Consider the following 20,909-nt stretch of genomic DNA (forward strand, 5'->3'; position numbering starts at 1 on the left):
TCGGCTGTTCTTCGTTAACGTGACATAAATAGGTTAGAATGATTTTCATTCAGTCAGGACTTTACGCTGACTCTAGCCACTTGCATCACAGGTAGATTCTAGTAAAGCATTGATTAACCTGGTTTTAAAATGAATTAACTGGACTTGTAGCCATTATTTTGTGGCTGGACACCAGACGGCATGACAAACCCGATCAAACCGTTATACCTAGGATTTCTGTCAGGTTTTGAAAACTAAGGAAGAGCACCAGAGTTGAGCCTTTTTTCATTCAGTGTCATCAACAGAAAGAAAAAAAGAGGAAGAGATAATAAAACCGATAATTAAAATGAGGTCAATAGGTTTAATTTATCGTGCAATTAATTGATTTATTGTTTATCGCGACAGGCCTAGACTGAAAAACCTAAAATCCTGCCCAGCTGGTGTTTAAAACATACCACAGATTTCCAGGCATCTAATAAAAAAATCTGAATTAAAGCCACTGTTTCAGTGTAGGAGATTCAGATCTTTTTTCTAGAGATTAGAAACGATTACTCACGCTTCTCTTAGTCCACCTTGTGACAAGTCGAACACTTGTCTGGGGTTTAAGATCCACATGAACATGTGCAGCAGCTTGGCACCCTGCAGGTGCAGACGTATGAAACAATGAGGGCTAAAAGCAGCGTGAGTGGATGAAAGGGGTAAAAAGATTCACCCACCTGGTTGCCTCCGCTCTTGGGATTGACAAAAACCAAGACGGGTTTCATGAGGGGAGAAGGAAGCGGTTTCAAAATGAACGGACGCCATTTAGAGTCCTGCAGACGGAGAGAAAAGTTTAAAAATCAAAGAAGTCCAGGCAGAGAGAATTCATTACATCTGGATTAAGAAATTTTTTTAAAAAGTTTCTATGGTTTCTTTTTCACCCTAATCAATAACTACATTTGTAAGACTATAACTTTTAAACACTGACATAAATAAACGAGTGCTGCAACTAACGATTATTTTAGTTGTTGATTAATGTATCAATTAATCGTATTTTAAAAGTATGGTACTTTCTGCAGATTTTTTTTCAAGTAATATTAGAAATATATTGAAAGGTGCAAATAAACAATTATATTCCTTTATAAATTAAGAAAATAAAAATTTTATTGTCTATAATGCAATAACACAACCTTGCTGTAGTGAACGTTTGATCATTTGTAGCAAAAATTCATCTGCAGATAAAAAAATTGTCTAACATGAACACGTGAAAAAGAAAGACACTTTTCAATTAGCTAATTAATAACTGGGTAGCAAAACGTGCATAAAAAAAGATTTTATTTACATAATTTGAACCGAGTGAAGCTAAAACTGACCAAAAGAGTTCGAGTTAAAATGTATCTATAGACAGATAAGTTTGTTTTTATCTTAAATGTGAAACATAAATAAAATTTTGTCCAGTTTTTGATTACTTACCGTTACTGAGTGTGTTATTCTTCCAGTAAAAAAACGTTTTTTATTCTGTACACTCCAGGTAACGATTAATCAATTCCCAAATTAGTTTATTATTTTAATAATCAATTAATCACAATTAATCTGATTAATCACAATTAATCTGATTAATCACGAATAACACGATTAATTACGGTTAACCCGATTAATCATTTCAGCCCTAAAATATGCAATGAAAGAGGAGAAAAAGTTAACTTTAAATAATTTAAAAACGTAAAACGAACATATTTAAACCTGATGAAATTATATTTTAACATTAAATCTAAAACTAAATGGAGAAGATATGTGTGAGAATAAAGAAACTGATTTAAAAAGACATTAAATCCTCTTCCAAACTGAAATAAGATTTCAAACACTTGTTTCTGTGTCAACACACGCACTTTAAAACCATAAACACATTTTCTTTGCTTGTTTGCTAAAAGCCACTGGATCAATAGGAGCATTTTCTCACTCACTTCCAGTCCTTTCTTGCTCGCCCTACGTTTGAAAGACGTCCGTTTTTTCCTCCTGGCCGAGTTCTTCAGCGAGCTCTGGGACACGGAGAGTTCAGATGTTAGTTCGCTGTCACCGCATCCACGCTGACGCTGATTAGAAGAGCGATGAAGCATGCGACGTGTCTGCGGGAGACATTTTTCTGCGCTGGTGCGTGTGTGAGGGAGACTCAAACAGGGGCCTAAACTCAGGCTTCCCTCAGAGATCAGACGTACGTCGGATCACATCGCATCACACCCAGCAGCCTCTGACAGGCCGCTTTTCAAATTTAGCCCCAACGAGGTCGCTTTGCATCATCGTCACCGGATGACAGCGGGTGAACTTGATCCAACTGCAGGGAAGGAGGGCCTCTTTCTCACCTGTGGTTTCCTGACTTTGATGATCCAGGAGGGAGGGACGATGACTCCGGCGTGGGCCCCCAGCGAACACGGCTCCTCGATCTGGTGCAGCATGAAGCACGTCACCTTGTTGTGGAACTGGAAGACAAACGGACGTTAGCTTTTATTCATCTCCAAGAAAAAACAACAACACACATTTCATTTCAGTATTAGACGAGTAGATCATCGTAATTGAATCTTAACACTTGCATGCATCACCTGCCTCAAGTCTGGAACAAATTGACATTAGCAAAGAACGACTTATTAAATTATTAGGGGTTGCTAGGCAACAGCACAGTGCCCGTCCATAGTGACTTAATAATCAGGAGGTTTTTCAAACGACTTGTCCAGGCACCAAAAAACATCAACTTATTGCCAAAAGGTGACCTGCTTCCTTGAACAGGTTACATTTTTTGCACAAAATTATTCTTAGATTTGTTGTATTAGGGGTTTTTGTCACTTTAAATCCAAAAAAACTGCTACTTTTTTTTTTTTTCCACTCAACGTTTACACCTGTATGTGAAAGCAGCTGCAAACAGATGCCCAATTATACAAACATGCATCTTTGAAAAGCAGACGTGGAGCCTCCTTCACAACAAACGAGAATGTAGCAAGTGGTTTCTGGATGGTAAGTCGACAACAAAGCACTTGTCTTTTGTACAGTAAAACCAGCTGGCCAATCGTTCTGGAGCTCAGTGTGGGTTGCTAGGTAACGGGCTGGGCTTTGCTAGGGTTGCTAGGTTACGGGCTGAGCTTTGCTAGGGTTGCTAGGTAACTTGCTGGGCTTTGAAGTAGGAATGTTCTTTAGGAACCGTAAATTTCACAACAGTGAGGCCTATTGTTTCTCATCTTCTTCATTTTTATTTAGTTTTGTTGAAGATGAATGATGAGTTTCCTTACCGCCTGTTTACACCAAGAACAACTGATGGCGATTATTTCTTTACTGTGGAAGAACTTCTGCTGAAAACTCTGAAAAAACAAACATTCACAGTGAGTTTTTGGTTCTTTATAAGGACCGCAGGAACATTTCTGTGTGTTAGTGAGCCCACCTTCCCACACTGTTTACATTTCCCCTCCTGACGCCGCCTGTGGACCCAGTGGTGTCTCAGTACGTTCTGTTGGCAGATAACGGCGCTCAGAGCTACGATTCCTCATTTTTACAGCCACACACACACGTTGACATGAAGAAACACTCACGTCTCTGAGGCATCGGGACCCTCCCTCCTTGAAGGTCGGCTTGCATCTGAAGTTAATCTGAACAGAGACACAGACCACAGTCGTGAGTCTGAAAGCATTCATCTGCGGCTCGACAGAATTTGAAGGGAACAAGATTGGATTGAATTTAATTCAAAGGAAATAAACGTCGGCCTTGAAGGATGAGCAGCTGAAGCGTGTTGGTGTTTGTGAGCCGCACCTTTTCTAGCTGCTCTATGCAGCCGGTGTGGACTACTATCTTGCAGGCGGCACATTTCCTCCTGGGGGCCGACTTCTTAAAGGAAACACAGGGAGCACAGAGCAGAGTGAGACACAAAGCCGCTGAAAATACGAGCAGCGAGGAAAAAACGAGTCATTTATCACCTGGTAAAACACAAACACTTCAGATGTAAGAGGGCAAGTCGCCTTCATGAACTGGTACTGCACGGCTACATTAAAAGCATTTTTACTCTAGTTTCCAATGCAAATATCTCACTGCACTTGAAATAAGACAAAACTAACTTTCAAGAAACTTTTCGGCAAAAAATAAAAGTCATTAATTCCTTACTATTAATAAAAAACACACTAAGTTATTGGTGAAATAAACCACCGGAGGAATTAGACACTTTTAACTCATAATAAGGGAAAAACATCTTGCTTTACTGGCAGATTATTTCACTTATTACTACAGTTTGATCAGGAATTATTGATTTAAAATAACGTTGGAAACATTACTTGAAAATTAGTTTTGTCTTATTTCAAGAAACTCGACTAAAAATACTTAAGACTTTGTCTGCTAAATATTAAACTTTTAATAATCATACTTGTTTCTCTCTTTTTAATTGCATAATAAACAGAACAGTTTATTTTATGGCTTATTGTTACACAGGAACAAAACAAAACAGTTTTAATTTAGAAAACTTTGTGGTCAATGTTGCCAAAGGTTTGGACACCACAGCTTTAGCTGCTTTCCTAAACAACTACAAACAAACCTGAGAATATTTTACTGTTCCCACCATAACCTGTTAAAATTGCTGCACATTTAAAAGAAGGATAGTTTCAGTTTTCATCTGATTTAGCTAATTTAACCCACAAAGACAAATCCACCTGGACGTCAGAGAAATCTCACAGCGAGCCGCAGCGTTTTCTTCTAAACATACTGTAATTACCGAGCTGTTGTGAACGCTCACATGTGTCATTATTTTATTGTGAAAAGTGAAGGTTGTTTCTCTGCTCTTTATGCTAATAGCTGCTATTCTCTGCTGGAGGGCAGAGTTCACAAGGCCTACAATTTAAACGTGTTGTTGAACTTCTCAGCAGGAATGTTTCACCGCTGTCAGTGATGTGAGTGAAAATTAAACCATTAAACAGTCAGGAGTATTTGTAGTACTTTATTTTAAGAGCTGTGCATAAGGCTGACGTAACACCTGCCACAAACACGAAGGAGTCTTCAAAATGTTTAAGACTGTTGTAATGAAGGTAAATAGTGACGCTTATGCACAGCCCTTCAGATAAAGTGTTAACTTTAATTCAAACAAAATACATTTCTTTCTCCGCCTTTGTCCGGATCATAAAAATATTTAAATCAAATCTCAGACGTTCTGTTCTGCTGCAAAAAGTAAAAATGCAATAAGGATAAAACAGTTGTTTAAGCTCAGAGCAGATTTAATATTCATGAATTCCCAGCATTAGTATTCAGTTCAGACGGTTTCAAAGTTGAAATTATTTATAATTCAGTGAGCGTGGAATGTTTTTTTTTTTTTAAGAAAAAGAGGCGGCTAACGGACCAGACAGCAGCAGAAATATGATCCTAGGAGAAGCACCTGCTTCTTTGTTCCTGTTTCCCTCCTGCAGAGACGTGATCAGTCTCTACTCACCGCAGTCTTCAGGAGACACGCGTCCTCCCCGAGGTAGCACAGCTCTCCCGAACAACTCGTCTCCGTCCATAAGTGATCTCCGTTCCCTGCGTTTTCCTGCAGGAGGAGAAGAGAGAGGGCTGAATTATCACTTAATAAGGCGCCGCGCTCCGTCTGCACGTCTGCATCTTTAAGTGATTGTTGTTCGGTCGTATATAAAACTGCTCAGAAACACTCGGAGGAGATTACGGCCAGTAAGTGTGTCGAGTGCATAAACGCTGCTGCTGCTGCTGAGTAGGTGGGTAATCCACGGCGTCTGGAAATCTGAGGTGTTAATGAAAACACTCAGGAAGTAGCGGCTAACGTCCAGCACTCAGAGAGCAGCTCTGTATGAACATATGATGGCGGGAATTTAACAGAAAAAATCCCAGAGGAGTTAAAAAGTAGACGTCCAAGGAGCAGCAAAAGCAAATGAGGTGGATGAGCAGAGCATGGCAACAACTGGACATTTTACTGTGAAATATTGTCTCTGTTGTCTGCATACTGAGCTGTTAGCATGTCCTGACAGTCATGACTCTGTTAAACAACAAGTCTTCAGTCAGAAGCTTCTTCTCATATCCTGCTATTCTGACTGCTACTGGAGAGCCTTCCTGCCCACAGATGATATGAGTAACAAAAACATTTATTGTCCCTTTAAAGTATTTTTAATCGAATTTGAACTGAAAAGTCCTTGTTGGTTGAAGAGAGGGTTGCAACTAATCGATTAATCGGTTAAAAACATATACACATTCTGCTTATTTTTTAAGACGTTTTTACACAATTATAGAAAAAACTAATTAAAAGTTGCAAATAAACAACTCGGTTTCTTTTATTAAAGAAGAAAATAAACATTTTATTGTCTAAAATGCAATAGCAGCATTCATTTAGTGAAAGCATCTGTGTCGGGCTGATCTGTTGAATATTTTTTGGATTTGCTGATTAATAATTGGAGAGCAAAGTTGCTAAATGGGAGACATTTATTTTATTTTATTTTTTTAAACATAATTTTAACCAGGTGAAGCTAAAACTGCCATTTGAGGAATTTTGGGTAAAACATATTTACAAAGTTGTTTTTTTTTTTTAAATCCTAACAGCAAAATGTATTTATTTTTTTTACAGTTTTGACAAATGGTCTTTTTTACGACAGTTAATGATTAATCGATTCATAAATCAATTCATTATAATTATTCTCATCTATCGTTTATGTTCTTTGAAAAATGAATTAAATTAGTTGTCTGCATATTTGAATGAATTTCTAATATTGTATAAGAAAAGAGGTTAGAATGAAAATTTACCTAAATATGCCAATTTGTTTAACCCAATAAACTGATTAACCACTGGAAAAAAAATTGAGGACAAAAAATAAATAATTTAAAAAAAAAATCAACTCTTTTATGGAATAGATGTAAAATATCTCTGACTAAAGCTGCTTCCAAGAAAATAAAATTTGACCAATTCTTCACCGCTGTAAGTCGTGTCCCATAAAGCTGCTCAATCAGTTTCAGTGATCATATTAAAGGTAATTATATGTATGTATTGTTATGTAACTGTGTGTGTGTGTGTGTGTGTGTGTGTGTGTGTGTGTGTGTGTGTGTGTGTGTGTGTGTATCATGCAGGGATTTAAAGGTCAGTGAGGATGTGCTGAAGCGTCTCTGCAGGACGCTCCATGTGAGCCCATAACAGTTTACACATTCTCATCAATAATAAAGCACTTTGTATTTACAGTTCATTAATGATATGCAACGCCTTGAGAGCTGAATTATTCACTGCAGAACATATTTTAAAATGGCATTACACCTTCAATTCTTATATTATTTTGGGGAAATTTGTTTCTTGAAGTCACCAAAGAGAGAAATTCCTTTATTTTTAATAGTTCAGTCAGGAAGGGACAAATACGAGTAAAACTCTAGGAATCCGTCATGGAGTTTGTGGCGTTTTCATCCTCCAGCATCACTGAAGCATTTTAGATATTCATGCTTTATTTTTTCCAAATTTCTGAAACTTTTAATCAACAATCAGTCACTTTGTTTCACTAAGGAGGAAGTAAAACACTGTAAAACATTTGAGCCTCATTTAGTTGTGTCTACTATCTTCTACTCTCCAAGTCAAATAAATTTAGCCAGTTTTAGATTTTGAACACAAATGTGCGAGTTCGTGAAAGATAAACTTACAGTAAAAAGTTTATCTATTAATTTTGTCAGACCTCCAAGAGTCTAGAGCTTTAAAAGAAGTGAAAGAAGAGAAAGGCAGGAGTGGGAACTATTTCCCAGAATGCTTAGTGGCATGTTGTTTCATTGATATCAATTATAGAAAATATGATTTCAGACCAGATTTAACAGCTTTAAATTGTAATATGACAAAACCTTGTGATTACTGCCATCACACCTCCTCCTGCAGATCCACACACTTCAGGTTTTAGAGCGTCGTCTTTGCAGGAAGTGAAAGGTAAGGGGATTTACCTGGAACTAAAAATACCAGCTCAAACTTTTTGTTGACTTTTGGACGGTTTAATGTGTTGTGTTTCGAGTACTTTCCGTTGCCTCTTGACATTTTTTCGTTTTAAAGCAGCTTTGCAGCGTCGTGATTCATGTTTTGTAAATAAAATCCATTAAACTCTGGAAAAAGAAACAGATGCTGGAAAAGTCATATGTTGAGAAACGGTGACAGGTAAAACTTTCTCTCCCACACTGCTTACACATCGTCCTACATTATTAATAAAGAAGAGGAGAGAAACCGCTGGGGTTTTTTTTTTTTTTGTCTCCACAGAAACATAATGCTGATAAAATGAGATTGTAAATGTCAGGCAGTGACTCAGAGGAGAAACTTAAACCTAGACAAGCTTTTTGCACAATTAACAGAATAAATGCATGTCGCTAAGCAGATTTGTGATGCTGAGCGTCTGACCGTCCAGTCCACGCAGGTTCGCAGATCCTTGTTTGGTCCGTTGGACGCCGGAGGGAGCGAAGGCTGAGGCGGGCCGAGGTAATGGAGGCCTGATCTGGAGATGGCTTTCCTGCATTCAAGAAGGAAAAAAAAACACAAGAAAACACTTTAAAATATCATCATTTTTATAATAATAATAAAGAGAAAAGCTGCAGTGGTGACAACGCAGAAGTGAACAGTCACGCTCGCATAATGACACAGAGTGGATGAATAACTGTGAGAACTCGGTTTCAGCGTGATTAAGTCCGTAAATTATTTATTCATAATTTTCCGGCTCAGCTGCAGATATTTGTTTGAGGCGGACTGGGAACAGCTTGGTGGAGCGACTGCCAGCAGCACTTCATGGCGACGCGAAAGAGAGTCGAAGACGGATGACTCAGCACGCGCCTCTTCCTCTTTTTACCCGCTCAGGTTTAGTTCATCTTTACACGTCCGTCTCTCCAGCAGTGATAACATCTATGATAAACTCTACTTATGCAGGATGCTGCCATTTCTGTCCTAATATTGGAAAAATATATTTTTCTATAAACCAACAACTGAAAAAGACACTTAGCAACAAATTTTGCCCATTTTTATTTATTTTTTTACTTTATGCAACAATATGATAACGATATGCCACAATAAATTTTGCTGGACGATAAATTGTCCCAAGTTATTGCGATAAACAATAATATTGTTGCTTTGAGACTAATTTCAATTTATATTATGATAAAGGCAGAAGAGATTATCAAAGATCAATAAACTTAAAACTCAAATGAACAAAAAAAAAAACACAAAATAAATAAACAAAGCAACTGAAATAATGCATTTTGAAGTTTCTATAAACATTATTAAGGGCCAGCTGAGACCAAATACAGAAAAGAGAAAAACGATAAGTCATATAAATGGAAATTATTGCGCTTGCTTTAATTTATAATGCAATTAATTGATTTATTGATTATTGCGACAGGCCTAGATAACAACAGAAGTGACAACAGTATGGCTGTGATTGTGTGCAACATAAATTATAGCCCCACTGATACAAATACTGCTCTTGAAAAACATTCCCATTTGTAATACATTGCCTCAGGACACATAAAGAAGTGGGATTTGTATCACTAAACTGCGCATGGTAACTGTATTTTCAAATTAATTGGTATTTATTGATACTTTCATTGCACAACCAGTGCAGAAAATAGTAAAACTATCAACTATCCCAACAATAAGGGCAGTTTTGTGTTTTTTAAACATCATTAGTTGGAATTTATTGTAACAACAACAAATCAAAATTCTTATAAAATTAAATTTATCAAGATAAATCATAAACGATGCAATAAATTCCAACAACTACTTAAAGGATTTTATGGTCAAGACAGTTTTCAAGTTTAATAATGGCTTACATATTAGTTTAATATGTACATATTAGTAATGGCTAATATGCATTACTAGAATTTGCATTTGTTAAGCTAAAATTCAAAATGTATAGATTTACGATAATATATAAGATATAATACATACGTCAGATTTAAGGAGACATTTTTAAATCACTTACTAAGGTCTAATAACATTGCGTACACATTTTATATCTACTATAACTACTTCTTATTTCACAAAGGAATTAATAACTTATTTTTAACTGTTATTTGAGCTTAACTGAACTAAATGTAATTTATATAGAAATTAATTAAATATGAACCGAATTATTTGCATGTGCAACACAGTTGAAGTTTTTCCACATTCATTTCTGGCAGCGCAAACCTTCACAGATCCGAAGGTTTCCTGAAACTAAAGACGACTCTCTGGACTCCAGCTGGAAAACAAACGAGTGGAAAAGGTTGTCCGACACATCTGACCCGACTGCTGAAAGTTTTAGTGGCCGTCTCTCCAAAACTGATCACAAAGGACAAAGAGGAGTCTACTTACACACCGTGCAACCTGATCACACCTAAACACACACAGACACATACTCACGACCCTGGAGCTAAAAATAGCTTTGCGTGGGCAACAACAGAACAAATGCAAGGACGTATGGTGACTGGACACAGGCCACAGAAATCTGTGGGCTACACTCACAGAGACACACCCCAACCCTAATAACACAAATTCAGTCCAGGGAATGTAAAAAATAAAAATCATAAATGATTAAAAATCAGGCAGCGTGTTTAAGAGCAGGCTTCTGCTGGAACTGCACAATATTAACAGGTTAGTTGATTAAGTATTTATGAAAATAACTTCCTCTAATCTGGGACAAACTTATAGAAATCTGCAAAACAGCCGAAACACTGAGTCCCTCTAAATAAGGATAAAACCCCACCCGCCTTTGAATAGCAGTAACTGGAACATTAATCAATATATTATGTCAATTTATTTTATTTTTATTTTATTTTTTACAATACTTAAGGCAAACCCAATCCCCTTTCACAAGAAAAATAAAATAAAAATAAATAAAATAAGTTTTCTTGATGAAATTTTTCAAAAAGTAATGTTTATTGATTTTTTGAAAATAGATAAAACACTTCTTCTGTTAAATAAAGAAAACTTGACTATCCCAGCTTTTTTTTCATTAACAAATTTTAAAAATACTAAAGTTAATTTACAAATGGATGGATGAGTATTTGGATATTAAATAAAAAATATGCTTCCATACTTCTGGATCCATAATTTTCCAAGGAACTCTAACTTCCTCCTGAATAAGGCTTCACTACTTTTTCTGCTTTTAAAATGTGGAGAACAACATGAAGAATGATTTATTGTCCATATAAACCCTTAAAAAAACGTCTGAAAGCTTAAAACATAAAGGATTTATTTACTCCTGCAGATCCAAGAGGTGAGGCCGGCTCTAAACCGATGAAACACATTTCATCAACACGTAGTTAAAAAGTGAAAAGTAAAACTTGAAAAGTACAGAAAGTTGCAAATTTATGGTTTTCAGAATCAGAGATGATCAATCAGAACTGAGAAAAGCAGATTTTCTTTAAAAAACAAAAAAAAACTGAGCTGCAAAGTTACATTTTACCCACAGAAAACATGGAAACGGTTTGCTCCAAGCACAATCCTGACACTACGAACAAAGACGTGGCATTTTGTCCAAACTTGAATCACAAACATCGGAGTAATCAGGGTGAGATGAGGTGAACGCCTTCATCTTAACGCATTCCTCTCTTGTTTGAGCCTGTCTGTGGATCAGAACTGGAATAGGAACAACATGCAGGCCCGAATACGAGGCTTGGATCCTGGAGATGTTCCCACAGAAGGCAGTACGAGATTTACCGTAGACGAAGTCATTTAGTTTAGTTTCCAGTGCAAACATCTTACTGCACTTAAAATAAGATCAAACTAACTTATAACTAGCTTTTCAGCGAGAGATAGGAGCTTGTTTTAAATGAATAATTCTTTTAAAACTTCAGAAAAGGCACTTGTTCCATTTGCAGATTATTTTCATCTTTTGCAAAACACTTTTGTCATATTATAAGACAAATAATCTGCCAATGGAACGACAATTTTTCATCCATATTAAGGAATTATTGACTTAAAACGTGTCAAACCCAAGGCCTGTGGGCCAAATCCGGCCCACCATAGCTTTTTATGTGGCCTCTAGATTCTAGACTAAACACTAACTGTACTTAAAAATTGTGTTATCAGTCAAATCGATGCAGTTTTTATCTGTTCACTGCCAAATTGTATCAATCAGTCCCTCCAGTTTCTTAAAAATTATTGTGGAAATTCACACAAAATCAATAAATCCCCGCACTTTTTTGCACCAACACATAATTGAGAGTTTATTGCAGATTTTTCTCAAAAATTGTCAAAATCTTTACTTGCACTAAACAGCTGCCTCAGCCTTAATTGACGTCAGATTACAGTCCATGATCTATACAGAGTAACAAAAGTTCCATTTACCGTCATAAATATCTCAAATATTTCCAAATTAGTACAAGAAACACTTTGATTTTTATTTTTTAAAAATCACAAAAAGAATCATCAAATCCTGGAAGGACTGAAAAGATGTTAAATAATATTGATTGATAGAAGAATTGATTGATATTTTAACAGTTTGTGAATAAGTTTTATCAATACATTCTGGCACAACAGGCCCTTTAAGAGCATTCTTAAAGGATCTTGATTTGGCCCAAAAAGAAAATGAGTTTAACACTCCTGACCTAAAACAAGCTCATATATTTTGCTGAAAAGTTACTTATAAGTCAGTTTTGTCTTGTTTTAAGTGTAGTAAGAAATCTGCACTAAAAAGCAGACCGGAAACACTTGGTAATATTTTGAGCCGCTGCTCGGCGGCGCTGGGCCACTAATGAGCATGATGTGGGCTGTTTGAATAAGACAGATGAAGCAGCAGGAATTTAAACCCTAAAGTAAAGAGATTAAACTGGGCCCAGCATGGTGGAGTTGATACAGCTGCTCCCGTAGTTCCCAGCTTCACAATTTAAATATGTTTGCTCTTCTTCCTCTCCATTTTAAAGAAATAATCACTGCCGTCCTCCATTTTCCCTGCTGCATGTCTTCTCGCCACAACCACACATCACACCGACTTCTCCCTGATCTTCTCCACATCACTGAATCTCCCACCCTTGCTCCTCCTAATCTTCCTCCCTCACACTCCTTTTCATCCCTTGCTCTTCTTACTCATCCGCCCCCTTGTCTCCTTTCCTTATTTTCAGCCTTCCCCTCCTACTCCTCCTGCAGAGGTGGGTTGTCAGCGTTGCCATCACGACCACACAGTGGGAGCATCAGCAGCTTGTCCACTAATTATCCTGCCAGAGAATCTGCTTTAGTGTACATGTCTCGTGTGTTTCAGCGACTTTACACTGAAAGCAGTTACACTTATCTCACTCTGTGGGATGATTGCGTGAACGTGGGAAAGAGAAGTCAGCAGGTTCATATCTTTATTTCACCTCCTACGCACGCAGAATAATATCTTCAGTTATTGTCTAAATAGAGATCTTCAGAGGTCAACTGTTTGGGACGTTTCAGGTGATTGAAATATTATGCTACAGTTTCTTTAACTGGTTTCTAAAATTCTTGCGCGCGGAGCGCAACAACTGTGTTTATAGTCGGGGAGAACAAAAGTAATAGCTACAAAAATAAAAAGGCAGCTGCAAGTGGGAGGGATCGAATTTAACATCTTCTGACTCAAGAAGATGTGATTATGTGGGAGAAGCTGGTTGCTGAAGGCGATACAGGGGTCCTACAGAATTTCAAGGCAAAATTCCAGACATTTTTTCTTCCTCAAATTCCCAGGAATCATTTTACAGGGTTTCTGTAGGTTCCACCAATTCACATTTAAGACTTTTTAAGACCATTATGAATGGAATTTAAGACCTACATCTACCTTTGTATAGCCAACTCTCAATAAATCTGCACTTATCCATGATAGACGCAAAAAAAACAAAAGCTAGCTAGCAAGGGTATGTTAGTGGTGAGTTAGCGGTAGCTGCAACAAAGCATGATGAGGATATCTGAGTGACCTTCTAAACTTCTAAACGGGTATTTTTGCCAGTAAACTATTTAATAAAATTTGGGCAGCTTCATGGAAAAAGTCAGTGACTGCTTACAACACGGTAGTTTGACTTCTCAGGATTTCTTTTTTTCTGTTAAAAAACACAAAACCTGTTTCAGTCCAGATTCAAAGTTATCTCTGGTTTCACTCACCTGCAGCCGAAAAGCCGGTGAAACCAACGCACTTTTTTCCCCTTCCTCCTCCGCCTCCCTGCCGGTCCACTAGCTTCAATATTTATCATCCTTATTCTTAAAGAGTTTCTGTTTTAAGCAATTGTTGGTGTTTTTAAGCATTAAATTCAAATCCACGCAGTCATGTGTTTCCAAACTCGCAGCACTGCTCAGGTAATTATGTCAATCAGCGGGACGAGCTACAGACACCTGACACCAGACACCTGAGCTCTGTCCTACACAACAATGTGTGTGTGTGTGTGTGTTTTATTTAGTTTAATTTATAACCAGCTGATTGAGATTAAAGTTATTTATAGCAATGGCTTGTTTCCACAAAACGGAAACATTTAGATGAAGAAGGAACGATTGTTAAAATATTCAAAGAAACACAAATGAGCGTCAGCAAAGCGCAGTCCAATGACACTGTATCCCTCTACACATCTAATCAATCATCAGCGCTTCTTTTGTCCAATTCTTTTCTGTTAAATTGAACATAAATTATTTTAACGGAGTAAAACGCAGAATAATGAGGCAACACTAAAGTTTTTGTTTCGATTTACATGACAAGATATAACCTGGGGGAAAAAAACTCATGCTCGTCTTCTTCTCCTTTTCCGTTTACCATTTTCCCTCTCCTCTCGATTACCTTACAGGTGAGAACAATCTATTTTTAGGACGTTGCGTAAGCGATAACCTGACGGTCCTAACAGGAGGCAGACAAGAACATAATCCCCGAATTTCAGGCTGAACGCTTGTAAAGGGAAAAACACCTAAAGACTCGTGGAGATTTAAAGATGATTTTAGTATCTTAGCAGCAAGCCTTGGCAGCCTGCTGTAAATGATTAAAATGGTAAGAGAGGAAAAATACGTAAGGAAATAAAATATTTAAACCAAAAGGAGAATTTATTCAAAGAAAGAAATAGCACCAGTGTTAGAGTTTCCCTGTGAACTGCATTTTGTTAAGAGGAGCTCAAATGTTGGCTAATGGCTGGTATTTAACCAGATAATTATGTTTTGGTTGCAAAAAGGCTGGGTCAGAGTTTGCTATTGTTTTCAAAGGTGAAAGGTCATGGGTTCAATTCCAGCAAAGCCCTTGATTACTGGAGATAAATACCAACCCAAATATGACCCAACAAGGATTAACTGTGTACAGAAAATGATAGTCTAAAGCAAAAAGCTCTCCCATCACATTCCCTGAATGTAATAAATGTAAAATTTCTGAAGGCATCGACATCTAAGCACTAAAAAACTAAAAACACTCTTCTGTGTAGGGCTGAAACGATTCCTCGAATGATTCGAGTACCTCGATTACTAAAATTCCTCGAGGAAAATTTACCTGCCTCGAAGCTTCGTTAATTTATGTTTTATTAGTTAGCGCACCGTGTTCCGGCCGGGACTTCATTTGCGTTGCGCGGAGCTCTCACTTCCGCCTCTGAGTTGTTGACAAAAGCTTAGTCTCAGCGGCATAAAGTCCAATCTTCAAGATTGGCCCGTGGGGATTTTATTGATTGATGATAATGCCCGACTTTTTATCGTTTTTGGGGAACCAATAAGCATCCTTAAAATGACTGGGGAATGCCTGGAGTACGGCAGCATTTCTCCTCCGGGGCTGCTGGTTGAAAGCGAACGGCGGGAAGAGCGTTGAGGTGAGCGGATAGCCTGAACAGGGCGGGCGGCTGATTAGCTGATGCTTACCGTGTAAATGTAGCTTTACCGACGAACCGCACAATAAATTTCATATCCCGGTCTGAAGAAACGGGTGGCGGAGCGCATCGTACATGGCTGGTAGATGAGTTTCTGAGTGTGACCAGTGAAGGTGTCGCAAATATCCCGTATTGCTTCCCCCCGTGTTCGTCCCCCGGTCTAACGGTTCGTCAGTCCGCTGGTCTATTTCCTCCCCTCCACCCCATCTTACGTTCGTTCATTCGCCCTCTCCTCCCACTCCAGGCGGCATTTCCCATATTTTCAAACCCAAAGCGCGACAGGTTAGGTGGCAAGGTGAGTTTAATTAATCTATTAAACTCACTGAAGATGAATACATAAACTAAAAGCTGGATTGTAGACATTTTTTATAAGCATATTTGTGAGCCTGCCTCTTTGTTATTAAATTCAATATAATTTCAGATTTTTCTATAACTTTTCTTCTGGTTAACTTAGAACGTGAGCTATTATTGTTACAGGTTAGTTTTCTAAACTACAATAAAGCAACTGTTAGGGATGCTCAAATATGAAAAATTGGACTGATATTGATATCTGATAGTAACACCGGTATTATGCCAGATTTACCAATATTTCATTTTATAATTTTTTTTTATCCGATTACTCGATTAATCGTAAGAATAATCGATAGATTACTCGATTACTAAAATATTCGTTTACAACAGCCCTACTTCTGTGTGAAGGTTGTTACTGAGTGAAAACAACTAAATGTTGGCCTTTTTTGTGTTTAAAGTAAAAGAAAACAGTATAACTGTGATGTATAAAACCTGTGAAAGGGTGAGAGAGAGCAAAACTTTCAACAACATCAGGAAGGATAAATGTACTACAGGAAAGTTTTATCATTTTGAGTAAAAAACATCCTTTTGAAAATCTCAAAGTTAAGGAAAGAATCGGTATTTTGAAGAATGTACACAAAGAAAACTGTTTTAGAAATGACAGCCATGCCAACTGTGTTAATTGCTTAAAATGTCAACTTCATTACCAATTTTTCAACATCTTAAAACTGTAAAGTCCTGTTTTACAGAAATTGCAGTCACTGTGCTACATCTCCCCTGCTCCTGATCTAAATATTTAATCACCACTTACAGCAGGAAGGTTAGAAAAATTCATTTTGAATCCTGTTCGAATAAATTTTAATATTAAAGTTCACATGAGATAGCATAAAAGTCTAAAATTAATGAATCAGTGTAATAACATCTTACTTTCCTCCCTATCTAATATGTATCAACCTTTTATCTTTTTGTAATTTTGTCCAATGCATCATAGACTGTAGTAGTGGTGATAGGTGATAGTTATATCTATTTGATTTTGCAACAGAACCTATAAAAACTATGTATATATTCAGTGTATTTACTGGAATGAAAAAGCATCTTAACCATGATGTCATCTACATATATAGTAATAATTCAGGCTGGATTGATATGAAGCTTTACAAATTTAAACCACTACAGTATTAATTTATAAAACCCATTAGTTTATTATTACCAGACGTCCCATGACTCAGCATACTTAGGTCTGCACCTATGCATCATAAAAACGCAGAAGCTTATCAAAACAAATGTTGCATCAAGGATTAATTCTTATATAGAGACACCACTTATGCAGACAAATGAATGCTTTAATGGATACAGGCAGACGCTTTCAGCTTGTTTCTCATTCAGAAGAGCCCTACAAATGTCCTTTTTTATTCGTCTATTGCTCCACATTAGTTTCTTCATCTGCTCTTTTCAATCTCCAAATTTTCCCCCTCTTTTCTGCTTGTATGTGGGTCAGGGAGAAAAGGCTTGTTCGTTGCCACTGGTGACGGAGCACATTCAGAGAGAGTATGTATGCATGTCTCTGTGCAAGACACAGGAGACAGAAGACAAGTTTGTGTCTCTACGGGCCTCAAGTAATGATGTATGACAGATAGCGGCTGTTCTCAGCCTGCATGCAAACATATCGGGAAGAGGAGCAACAATAGGGCTGTGGTTTCTCCACCACATATCCATAATCTTTAAGCATTTCAGAATATTTAAACCTTAGGATATACAAATATTAAATGCAATAATGGCCAAGAGCCCCACAGGAAGCTGTAGCAAAAGAACTGAAACTGAGATAATTAATTGAAGTTGTCCCAGACCTCAGCTTTATTTCACTCTGTCACCATTAAGGTTTTTTTTACAAGTTATGTTAGACTGGTTTGTATCAATTATATTTTTTCAAATAAACTAGTCTTTTTGAGAAGTATGCAGACTTTGTATTGTATTTTTTCTGTTGAAATAAATCACATTTTTATTCAAACTCAAACTAGGAAAGGTGTTACGCATATTTTTTCTTAATTATTCTAAAAGATAAATTGGAAATTGAAGTATTATTCACAAGTATTCCCAGGTTGTGTGCATTTTTGCAGTTCAGCGCTTCAGATTAATAGATATTTATTAAAACTGAAGGCAAACTTATAAGAACTGATTCTTTCTGGGAGCTGTCCCCATCTTTTTTGTTTCTCTTTCTCTTGTTAACCATGAAATACATTCATTTTGTAGAGTTTCTTACATGTGTATTCTTGTGACAAAACATTGGAAAATGGGGGGTCGTCCGGGATCTGAACCTGAGAAGCTCTTACTTAGTAACTTAAGTTTCCACTCCCTAGTGACACACTCCCAATTTATTGTGGTTGATCCCAAGATATTTAGAAAGAATATAAAGGCACCAAAACTATCTCAACTAATTATTCTGCAAACTCCAAATGACAGCGCTACTCAATGCTACTAAAGTTAAGTCCAACCACACTACAGAGGAAGAAATTTCAACTGCTTTAATCTGGTTCTTAATATCTCTGAGCCAAAGCATAACAAAGCGAGGGCTTGTCTAGGATCGTCCACCCATAAAAAGAGTGTCTTACTAACATTGGCAGAATTATGTACTTGGACCCACAGACAGCTGTTCTAAGTGACATTTAGGTTGAAAACCACATCTTTACAAGGCTTCTTCAAACCCCCAGAGTCTGGCATGTCTCAACTTCAACTTCTTCCCACTTGTTCTTTACTGTACGTCAGTGACATTCAGTGTTGAATAAGGTGGGCACATATAGTCTCCGACTGTGGCCAAGCGCCACAAAATAGGTGCCTTAAATTCAATACCATACCTGAAAAACTGTTCAGACACTGTAGGCAGGCTAAAGTTGTTTATAAAAGATTGAAAAGGCTTTATTCAGCACAAGAGCTCTACATCATTTCAGCAGCACCACAGGCATAACAGCGAGGCGTTCTGAAGTAGAGGAGTAAAGTCAGTAACTAAAGGTAATGTGGTGCTAAACATTTGTGCAATGCAAGGCTTTGAGGGGTTTCTGGTGGATTCAGCCATTTATCTTGTAATCTTCAAGATAAAAATGACTACATACGTTTTGACATAAAGTCTCTCACCGAAATGTTTTCATACGAGTACAGATATTATAAATGTTTCTTTTCTATTTTAAATTCTTGCGACAAGCAATCTCTGAAAAAAAGCCAGCAAGTGTTTCATAACACAGTTTGACTTTTTGTTTTAGCCTCAGTTTGACCTCATGCTCTTTAAAATAGACACAAAAACATTTTTGCACACACACACAAAACTGACAATAGCAGGAAGAAATCAACACACAGACGCAAAGAATGAAGTTAGATTGCAAACAACCCTATTTGGTGTGGAGTAATTCATCAATCTTCAAAAACGCTCCTTATCCCCACACTCAAACTTTTAACTATCTGCTGCTTTGGGTCTTTTTGGTGTTTTGTGACTGTGTATTGGGGGTAGGCAGAGAAATTTGTTGTTGACTTGGAAACTCAGACTTCCTTCCCACTTTTATTCAAGCATGCAGCATTCTTCTCTACGTCTGTCCGTCTTCCTCCCTGTATGTCTGCACTTTTATCACAAGAAGGACCTGAGTCCAGCAATGGAGAAAACAAAGTTTAGCTTTGGAAGTGTCGCTACCAGGCAGAGGAGGACAAGCCAAAGTGCTTTTACCTGACTGCTCCTCCATCCTGCAGAGCCGAACTGATTATCTGCAGAATGAAATGCTCAACACACCTGCAGACCACCAATAAACCTGCACTGTTGGCACAATTGGCAAGCTCACGCCTGGATCACATTACATAACATGTCCTTCCAGATGGTCCCTGTGTCAGATTAGATTGTCATGCTCCCACTGTGACCTGAATAAGTCGTGAGCAAGCAAACATGGAGCTTTATTAAGAACCTGTGCAAAGATAAATAGGCGTGCTTGAGACTTAAAAGTAAGTCAAATTACAAAATCTGATTTTAGAGGGGCAACATGTGGTGACTTTTGGTCTTTGGCGCAGCCATATGGGTTTAAAATAACAGGAGATGGGCATAAGCCAAAAGTATTGACTCTTTCCTCAATTTGATGCAACTGCTACAAAAAAACACACATTGAAACTTCTGAATTGTTTTGGAAAAAAACATTAAAACTGGGACTGAAACAATTAACCAGATTAATCACAACTAATCGATTATTGAAATAATTGTCAACTAATTCAGTAATCATTAAAAACAGACCATTTGATGAAAAATAATATATTCAGAGCAGCAAATAATGCAAAACTCTAGAACAAATGTATACATTTTCCACTTGAGATAAAATCACATTTGTCTGTAAATAGGTTTTAGCTAAAACAATTAACTAATTTTCTAACTTCAGGTAATGCATATTATTGCATTTTGGGCAATAAAATTTATATTTTAAAAAGCAGTTAAATTATTAGTTTAATGCATTCCTAATATTGTATAAAAAATGGTTAAAAACAAAAATTGGTGGAGTTTGCCACTTCTTTATACGACTGATCGATTAATCGTCAGAATAATTGATATCTAAAATTGATTACCAAAATAATCAGTAGTTGCAGCCCTAATTAAAACAGCATTGCATGTGCAAATAGCTCACTAGGTGCTGCTCTCTTTACTGTTTAGCAATACATTAATAAAATTTAAGGAAGTGTGCTGACTTTGTCCACGTCTTACTAGATTTGTGAAAAGTGTTAAATTGAGCACACATAAAAATAAATCAGCAAGAGAGCATTTAAATATAAAACAACATCCAGCACCACAGCATAAGAGGTTACTGCATGTCACGTTTTGAAAGAGTCGAGCGTATCAAGGTTCAGGTTCTTTAAAACAGGAACTG

General features: G+C 37.2%; 1 protein-coding gene across 2 annotated transcripts in view; it reads right to left on the minus strand.

Moving 5' to 3' along the window:
- dgki (diacylglycerol kinase, iota) overlaps window positions 1–20,909 on the minus strand; it is a 72,137-nt gene that overhangs the window by 27,944 nt on the left and 23,284 nt on the right. Inside the window, exons 2-11 of one of the 2 annotated variants that reach the window (XM_088003584.1) lie at window positions 8,330–8,438; window positions 5,408–5,503; window positions 3,751–3,822; window positions 3,534–3,590; window positions 3,386–3,451; window positions 3,237–3,305; window positions 2,319–2,435; window positions 1,923–1,997; window positions 696–791; window positions 536–618 (exon numbers count right to left, since the gene is read on the minus strand). In XM_088003584.1, the coding sequence (XP_087859710.1) occupies window positions 536–618; window positions 696–791; window positions 1,923–1,997; window positions 2,319–2,435; window positions 3,237–3,305; window positions 3,386–3,451; window positions 3,534–3,590; window positions 3,751–3,822; window positions 5,408–5,503; window positions 8,330–8,438 (840 nt within the window). Of the gene's footprint in view, window positions 1–535; window positions 619–695; window positions 792–1,922; window positions 1,998–2,318; window positions 2,436–3,236; window positions 3,306–3,385; window positions 3,452–3,533; window positions 3,591–3,750; window positions 3,826–5,407; window positions 5,504–8,329; window positions 8,439–20,909 lie in introns of both variants that reach the window. The other variant, XM_088003583.1, reaches the window with a different exon arrangement.

This window comes from Poecilia mexicana, unplaced genomic scaffold, assembly GCF_051168715.1.
Source record: "Poecilia mexicana isolate PSO_F unplaced genomic scaffold, ASM5116871v1 scaffold_23, whole genome shotgun sequence".
In the NCBI taxonomy this organism is placed as follows: Eukaryota; Metazoa; Chordata; class Actinopteri; order Cyprinodontiformes; family Poeciliidae; genus Poecilia; species Poecilia mexicana.